At 57.4% G+C, this 8592-nt stretch overlaps 1 protein-coding gene across 2 annotated transcripts; it reads left to right on the top strand.

The window, feature by feature from the left end:
- Nucleotides 1–1760: 1760 nt before the first annotated feature.
- On the top strand, nucleotides 1761–6740 carry LOC136008193 (zinc finger protein RFP-like). Of its 2 annotated transcripts, XM_065667076.1 has the most exons (7): nucleotides 1761–2184; nucleotides 3400–3486; nucleotides 3826–4056; nucleotides 4385–4407; nucleotides 4724–4839; nucleotides 5132–5164; nucleotides 6205–6740. In XM_065667076.1, exons 1-7 carry the CDS (start codon nucleotides 1780–1782, stop codon nucleotides 6714–6716), a joined length of 1407 nt encoding a protein of 468 aa, XP_065523148.1. In that variant the 5' UTR covers nucleotides 1761–1779; the 3' UTR covers nucleotides 6717–6740. The 2 variants fall into 2 exon arrangements, with proteins under 2 accessions (XP_065523148.1, XP_065523149.1); XM_065667077.1 differs by lacking the exon at nucleotides 3826–4056.
- Nucleotides 6741–8592: the final 1852 nt, after the last annotated feature.

Here is an 8592-nt window from a genome sequence, read left to right as displayed (position 1 = left end):
CCCCTCCTGACACAGGGTGCTGGGGGTGCTGGATGCTGCTGTACTGAGAAGGCTGCAGCCCTGGGGACAGGGGACAAGCAGGATGCACCCAGCACACCACAGCCCAAAGGCTGTCACCCTGGGATGCTGTGAGGATAGATGGTGAACAGAGGGATGAAAGCACCATGCGGAGCCCAGCACAGCTGCCAGAATAGAGTGTGGGACCTGCTGTGGTGGGGAAGCAGGCAGCTGGGTGACAAACAGGCTTTTGTCAGGGCAGGAGACGTGTGAGGAGGGGGCTGCTCCACTGCTTCATTGCCAGCTGCCATCAGCACATCAGGGACACGTGGTGAAGGGGCTCAAGGGGCTTTCAGGGGCCCTCTTCTCTTCCCTAAGCACCTGTTCCAGATGTTTTGGGGTGAGAGTAGAGCCATTAGGAGTGCTGGTGGTGGCCATAGTGTGCAGGGATGGAAGCTGGAGCGTGAATGCCCCTCCGCCCCAGGGCAGCAGCTCAGTGTGGTGGGATTTCACGCCTGCAGCACACAGCGAGGCAGCCAGTGCAGGGACGTGGCTCATGGGCTGGATTACACTCGGCTCCCTCATGTCACAGCTGCTGCGCTGCCACAATCCCTTCGAGTGCATTAAACCCCCAACCCTGGTGGGTAGGAAGCAGCTCCTGCAAGCATGAGGCCTCCTCGGGAAGGACCCTTGCTTAGCACCTCCGATCCTCCAATCGGTGCTTGTAGATGACCACATTTATGCACACAGCCAGAGCAGCCGTGCTGGCCGGCAGCACAGTGCCGACCGTGCCGGCTTGCAGCCCTGCGTGCCCAGAAGGGCTCCAACTGCTCCCGGGAACTGCAGTGAGTGGTTTTTAACTGATTTATGCACATGCATATACACAGACACACACGTATGCACAGACACACACATGTGCAGGCACAAAGGCAGGCACACACGCACTCACACACATGCATGTACACACACGCGCATGCAGAGCTATACACACAGAATCAACTAGGTTGGAAATGCCTTTTAAGATCATTGGATCCAACCGTTACCCCAGGACTGCCAAGACCACCACTAACCCATGTCACTGAGGGCCTCATCTACACGGTTTGTGAACTCTTCCAGGGATGGCGATTCCACCACTTCCCGTGGCAGCCTGTTCCAACGCCTGATGACCCTCTCGGTGAACAAATTTTTCCCAATATCCAACCTGAACCTCCCTTGGAGCAGCTTGAGGCCGCTTCCTCTTGCCCTATTGCTTGTTACCTGGGAGAAGAGACTTAACTTCCATCTCACCACAACCTCCTTTCATGCAGTTGCAGAGAGCGGTAAGGTCTCCCCTGAGCCTTCTCCTCTCCTAAACACCCCCAAGTCCGTCAGCCGCTCTTCACAAGACTTGTGCTCCAGACCCTTCACCAGCTTCGCTGCCTCTCTCTGCACCTGCTCCAGCACCTCTAAGTCTTTCTTGCGGTGAGGTGCCCAACCCGTACACACATACACACGTACACACGTACACACGTACACACGTACACACATACACACATACACACATACACACATACACACATACACACATACACACATACACACATACACACGTACGCGCACAGACACATGCAGACACACACACGTATGCACACGCACGTCCAGGCACCGATCCGCCCGTGAACACGCACAAGCCGCCGCCGCTCCCGTCCCCTCCCGGTGCCCCGTTAGCTTTCGGCCCCGCCCGCGCCCCGCCCGCTCCCTTCCCTCCCCCGCCTCCGGCGCGTCCTTCCCGGAGGCCGCAGCATGGCGCGGGCCGTGCTGGCGCTGGGCGAGAGCCTGGTGGAGGAGGCGACCTGCCCGCTGTGCCTGGACCTCTTCCAGGAGCCCGTCATCACCGAGTGCGGGCACAGCTACTGCGGGCCCTGCCTGGCGGCGCTCATGGGGGTCCCGCCGCGCCCCATCGACTGCCCGCAGTGCCGCGCCGCCGTGGCACCGGCCTCGCTGCGGCCCAACCGCTCGCTGCGCTCCATGGCGCAGCTGACGGAGGCTCTGGACAAGGCGCGGCGGGCCCACTGCCCGGAGCACGGCGAGCTGCTCGGCCTCTTCTGCGAGACGTGCCGCTGCCTGCTCTGCCCGCTGTGCCGAGGCGAGCCCCGGCACCGCGACCACCCCGCCCGCCTCGCCGAGGAGGCCGCCCGGCAGCTCCGGGTACGGGAGGGCGGGGGGGGGGAAGGTGTGTTGGGGTTCCAGGCCGGGCTGGGTTCGCCTAGGGAGCCGGCTGGGCCGCTTCCGTGGCACGGCGAGGTGTCCTTTCGGGTACAGACTGGGGTCCCTCCAGGCACAGGCTGGGGTACCCACCAGGCACGGGTAGGACACACTAGGCATGGCTCTGGTACTCCCCGTGTGCGGGCTGGGGTCCTCTCTGAGCCCAGGTCAGGGTCCCGTTGGGGCATGGGCTGGGGTCCCTCTGAGCACGAGCTGGGATCCCCTTTAGGCATGGGTCTGGGGCCCCCCATGCTTGGGCTGGGATGGGTCAAAGCACAGCTTAGAGTCACCTCAGGGTACAGGCTGGAATCTCCTCCCAAGCACAGGTTGAGATTCCCTCTAAGCATAGATCTGTGTCCCTTTTGCACATGGGCTGGGTTCCTCTCTGGGCACGGGTTAGGGTCCCTGTCCAACTACAGCCTTGGGTCCTCATCCAGCTGTTGGCTGGGGTCCCCTTTTCAGTATGGGTTTGGGGTCCCTGTCTGGTGGCAGGCTGGCGTCCTTGTATCTCTACTACCCTGCTTGGGCTGCTGGTCCTTCCACTGCCCATTGCCTCCCCCAGACCACCCATGGGTGCAGGTCTCACTGCTCCCCGCTCTGTGGCCCCACAAGGTCGCAAGTGCCCCATATGTCCCCAGCCAGGGATGGGGCTGGGGCTAAAGGGGATAGGGACTCTGCCCCTAGCACATCAGCTGGGGTGCCCCAGGCCAGCACCCTGTTCTGCTGCAGGGCATGGCTTGGAGGAGCACAAGGGGATATATTTAACACTGTTGAATTTATAGAGCGTGCCTCACACACAGGGCTGCCGTCACTGCAGACCTCTTCCCACAAATCCCACTTCCAACACCAGAAGTTGCTTTTCCTAATTAAAGAAAAAAACCCCAACAAACCAAAACCGAAACCAAAACACCCCAACAAACCCACAAACTTCAGGCTTTCCACGTGAAGTTATTCCAGAAATGCTTCTGGAACAGCTGTGCATGGGGATAGCTCCCTAGCCTGACATAACACATGTTGGGAGAGAGGTGGGTGCTGGCTCTGAGTGCAGCTGAGCTTGGAGCCCCACAGGGGCTGTTTGACAACATCATCTCACTACTGCATATGTAACCCCCAAATATCCCTATTTTCCTTTTTTTTTTTTTGGTGTTTTTAACCCAGGAGACACTCCAGAACAACCTGGTTCTTCTACAGAAAGAGAAAGAAGAATTTAGGCCCGTGGGACAAAATAAAAATGATAGCCTGCTGGTAGGTATTTCTCTCCATGTACACAGTGTCTTCGCAGCCACATCCTGTCTTCCCTGTTGCCATAAATATTTACCTCCTTTTCCATAACCGCACCACTTTCTCTTTCCCTCTCTGCTCATCCCATATATTATTTGTCCCTCCTGCTCTCTCAGATTCTGCTGTCCTTTTGGGGCCACCAGCATCCATCTTTGCCTCCCTTTCCCCCCTCTACCAGCTTTTCCTCTCCAAAACTTCTTTTCCCCATGATCCTGCCCCGTTCTCTGCAGCCCCCTTCCCATGCTGTGGTGTGGCAGCTGGAGGGTGGGATGGCTCAGGGGCTTCTGCATGGGTGCCTTGCAGGGGAAGGTGGCCTCAGAGCAGCAGAGCCTGCGAGATGCTTTCACGCAGCTGCAGGAGTTCCTGCAGGAGCAGGAGGATGCCCTGCTAGCCCAGCTTGACCAGGTGCATGAGGAGCTCAACCAGGAGCGCTGCAGATACATCTCCAGCATTTCAGAGAGGGAAACGCTGCTGGACACGCTGATGGTGGAGATAGAGAGGAAATGTGACCAGCCGATGGCTGAGTTCCTTACGGTGAGGCTGCATTACCCACCTGGGTGCTGCAACCATCCCTGGTGAGGCTGGGATCTGCATCCCGGTGCCCATGCAGCCCGGGAGTGAAGAGCAGCACGGTGCTGGCTGGGCTGTAACACCGCAGTGTGTGTGGTGTGAGGTTGGGCCTGCAGCATGAGCTGAGGATTTGGGCAAGTGACTCGCTGGAGAGTGCCCAGGAGATTGGTGTGATCCCCCCAATCCCATCACTCTGCTTCATGCAGCAGGGGAGCTGCTGTAACACACTGCTGCAGGGACCATGGTCCTTCCTGGCAGTGCCAGAGCTGACCTGGTGTTTCTTCTCTTCCAGGATGTTGGCAAAATCCTGGACAGGTATGAAATGGGCTCCGTATCACTCTCTTCCCACGTGGCTCTTTGGGGCAGAGGTTTGGGGACGATGCAGCCAGCTGAGCAGCAGCAGCCAGGAGGGAGGTAGCTTTGCCCTGCTGGGCATTTGGGATTTAATAGGATGTTATATGGAACCGGAGACCATGGCACCCCTGTTGAAGACAGGGTGCCCATGCCAGTAGCTGGGACACAGCTCCCTGGACTGAAGGGCTGTAGGGGATTTTCCCCTGTTTTCTCTCTTAGCCCACGTGCTGGCTGACTGCTGGGGTCAGAGCTCCTCTCCATGTTTTTTCCCTCTCAGGTGTGAGGCAGCAAAGACCCCGATCCCCGAGCCGGTTTCCCCGGGGCTGGAGAGGACCCTTGAGAGACTCTTTCAGAGTACCCAGATGCTCATAGCTGCGATGGCCGAATTCAAAGGTAAAGCAAAGCAGCAGCGAGCAATGCCTTGCTGTGTAGCTGGTGTCCAGGCGCCAGGTGCGTGTGCTGCTGTCTCTGCTGTGCTTCCCTGGGCCCAGCTGCAGATGTTGATCCTCACCACCATGGTTTGGGAGCAGAACACGACTGCTCCACACGGGACCCTCCTAGATGGGCTTTGCTGGAGCCTGGGGCTGTGGGAGCTGGGGAGCCAGCTCCCCATCTCTGGCTTGCTGTCCTAATGGGGAGCAGAACTGCTGCGAGAGTCTCATGCATCTTCCTTTCCCTCCTCTAGTGAGCCTGCTGAGTAAGACTGACAGAGAAAGGGGTGAGTTTCTGAAACTGATGGGCATAAACGAGGGAGAAAAGCTTTTCAGAATGAGTTTTCTTGTGTCCTTGGTACACCACACCATTTAACTCCAGGGTCTGTCTAAAACCAGGTCCTTTCATTTTGACTATAAAAATACAGGTCTGTCCCTACGCCAAGCAACACCCAGACACTAGCCAAGAGCCAGGATAGTATGAGTCCCTCAGCTTCCCTGTTGCTGGAGACTTTATTGTTCTTCTGTGATGTGTAAGACTGTGAATAGTTAAGCAGAGGAGCCCTGTGCATTTTGAGCTGGCTTTTAGGCACAGATTTGAAATGTTTTTGCAGGTGCTTTGGGTCCACGTGGTCCTGGCAGCATTGCAGAGCTCAGTCTGTGCCTTCTCAGGTTTTAGGATGGCAGACCTGACGCACTGCACAGTGCAGCCTGCCTCAAAATCTGAAGCTACAGAGGAGTGGGTTTGGCAGAAGTCCTGGGCTGGCACTGTGCGGTGACACCTCTGTGGCCTTGTGGGATGGCCGCGGGATGGCAGCAGAACATCCCACATGAACGGGCATTTCCAGCTCTGCAGTGAGACTGCCGGGTTACTCGGTGGAGCAGGGTTAGAAGCTGTTGAGTCACTGGAGCAGGGACTGCCATGGCACCGCTGCTGCCTTGCAGGCAGTGCTTCCTTACAGCCGTGGAGGTGTATCACTCCCCCACACTCAGCCTTACTGCAGCCCCACAAACTCGGGGCCAGCAGTATCCTGGAAGCGGGTTTATCAAGGCCCATCATGTCTGTCCCCTGCGTGTGGGGACACTGCCTGGCTCAGTCCTGCTTCAGAAAGCATTGCTTCTCTGATGGGTCCCACTGGGGAGGGCATCGAGGGTCCTGTGTCCCATGCCACCCAAGGGGGCTGCGGGTGCTGTATGTGTGTACTCATGGGGCATGTGTGCCCAGTGTGCTCACGGGACGTGCCCCAGCCCCAGGGCAGAGGAGTGAGAGGTGCTGGTTCACTCCTCAGCAGGCAATGGACTGATGGTTCTCTCTGTCGTGCATTAGTGAAGGTATGGCTGGACCCTGAGTCGGCGAGCCCCTACCTGAGCCTCTCAAAGGACTGCAAGACCGTGTGGCTGGCAAGTGGAGAGCAAGAACTCCATGACAACCCTAAGAGATTCACAGGCAGCCCCAGCGTCCTGGGCTCCGAGGGCTTCACGGCCGGGAGGCATTACTGGGAGCTAGAGGTAGGGCACGGGGACAGCTGGGCCGTTGGTGTGGCCCTGGAATCTGTTCAGAGGAAGGACTCGCTCAGCAGGGCCCTGGGGAAGATCTGGGCCCTGCGGCTGGACTGGAATCGCCAGTACACGGCACTCCACATGCCCCCCACCCCACTGGAACTGAACCAAGAGCTCCGGAAAATCAGGGTCCACCTGGACTACGAAGAGGGCCAAGTGACCTTTTATAATGCGGAGAACATGATGCAGATCTTGCAGTTCAAGGCCACCTTCACTGAGAAGGTCTTCCCATACTTTTGGCTGTGGTCACAAGAAACCTACATCCAGCTGTGTGGCTGATGGGGTCAGATGCCTCCCGGTCCCTTGCCTGTGCCCTTGCCTAGCTGAGCAGGCAAGAGGTATGGAAATGATGCACCGTTGTTTTGCAGACTCCCTGCAGTTGGATCTCTTCTGTGTGTTGCTGCACCTCCCCCTGCCAAGTACTTTGGAACATTAAAGCAGTGTTGTCCTGCCTGGGGGTGTCTGCATGCTGGTATCCTGGTCAGATCTCAAAGTCACAGTGATCCACCTGTCCCTGTAATCACTGAGGACACAGAGATAAGCAGGAGGGAGGCAGGGAAGATGTTCTGATTGCCCGTGGTGGTCTTTGGCAGCACTGCATGGCTTGCTTGGTTCGGTATGGTGTGCTGTGTTGTAGTCAGCATGGGGGTGCAATTACTTTGCAGGCAGGAACAGGTTGGAGCCATGGAGGTGCTAATGGTGGTGGTAACTGCTGATGGAAAACTGTAAAAAGCTGCTTAAAAGGAAAATGTTGAGGGAGGGGACAGGGTTGAGTGGAGCATTGGAGAGAGGGCACAGCCCAAGCCTCTCCAGGCTAGAGGGACAGGGCAGTGGGGGTGTGATGGGGATCTCTGGGATCCTGGATGGTCAGACGGGAAGCACATAGCAGAAACCAGGAGCATTGTGTGGATGTGGTGGATGGCAGGGCCTGGGCAGAGGGGCATGGGTTGTGTCCTGGAGGTGTGGGAGCCCCTGACAAGTTATTTTTCTCCTTCCTAGTAGCTGGTGCAGTGCTATGTTCTGGCTTCAGTCTGAGAGCAATGCTGATAGCACACCAGTGTTCTAGTTGTTGATCAGTAGCACTCAGCCTGACCAAGGACTTTTCAGTCTGTCACGCTCTGCCAGTGAGGAGGGGCATGAGAAGCCGGGAGGGAGCAGAGACAGGACACCTGACCCAAACTAACCAAAGGGGTATTCCGTACCACAGCGCGTCATGGCCAGTGTTTAAACTGGGGAGAGTTACCTGGAAGGGACCAGTCACTGCTCGGGTCGGGCTGAGTGTCGGTCAGTGGGTGGTGAGCAATTGCATTGTGCATCACTGCTGTTTATTGTTGGGTTTTTTCCCCCTTTACCCTTTCAGTTTTATATTCTCTTCACTTGTTATTTCCATTATTATTATTAATGTTATACTTCAGCTATTGGACTGTTCTTTTCTCAACCCTGGTTAGGGTTGGAAAGGACCTTAAGATCATCTAGTTCCAACCCATTACTTCACTGTGTTTCTATACTTGTGGGACTGTGTTTCCGGAGCTGGCACTGCTCCCCCTGCACCCGCAGCGTCCACAGCCTGCGGCCTGAGGGACGACCCATGCAAAGACTCCCTTCCCCACAGCTCAACCACTGCCGCCTCCATCCTGCTCAGTAACGGTGGGCAGGGGACAGAGAAGGGATTGGGCAACGCAGGCAATAAGCCCTCTTGGGAAGCTGGGCTTCTTTCCATTTTCAAGGCAAATAGCAGTGCCTGGGTAAGTGCCAGAGTCTCTTGAAGGCAGTGGATGAGAGCAACGTCTGTCGCGGGCGGAGTGTGCCCGTTTTCCCTCATCGTTCCCAGCTGTACCCGCTTCCCCTCCGGCCCGGGGGGGGGCTGGAGGCACGGAGGGGAGAGGGTCAGAGATGTAGCGGCAAAGCCGAGGGCTGCATACGGCGGGGACTACATTTCCCACCATGCACCGCCGAGGAGGGGAACGGTGCTGCATGCTGGGAAATGCAGTCTCCGCCTCGGCAGCGTGCTGCCCCGCGGCACCCTATTGGCTGGCTTCTCTATTGGTCCGAAGTGACATCAATCAACAGCTGGAGGCGGGGAGTGGTGCTCGCGCCGCTGTTTTTATTGGCCAGAAGGAGAGCTGTGGGCGGGAGGATATGAGCGGAATTATCC

This window comes from Lathamus discolor, chromosome 2, assembly GCF_037157495.1.
Source record: "Lathamus discolor isolate bLatDis1 chromosome 2, bLatDis1.hap1, whole genome shotgun sequence".
NCBI classification, from domain to species: domain Eukaryota; kingdom Metazoa; phylum Chordata; class Aves; order Psittaciformes; family Psittacidae; genus Lathamus; species Lathamus discolor.
Note: the sequence above shows the minus strand (reverse complement) of the source record. Positions and strands in the feature narration are given on the sequence as shown.

Coding starts and splice junctions, on each gene's coding strand:
- LOC136008193 (XM_065667076.1), top strand. CDS start 1,780: ATGGCGCGGGCCGTGCTGGCGCTGGGCGAGAGCCTGGTGGAGGAGGCG. Junction 3,487..3,825: donor ATAAAAATGATAGCCTGCTG/GTAGGTATTTCT, acceptor GGTGCCTTGCAG/GGGAAGGTGGCCTCAGAGCA. Junction 4,408..4,723: donor GTTGGCAAAATCCTGGACAG/GTATGAAATGGG, acceptor TTTCCCTCTCAG/GTGTGAGGCAGCAAAGACCC.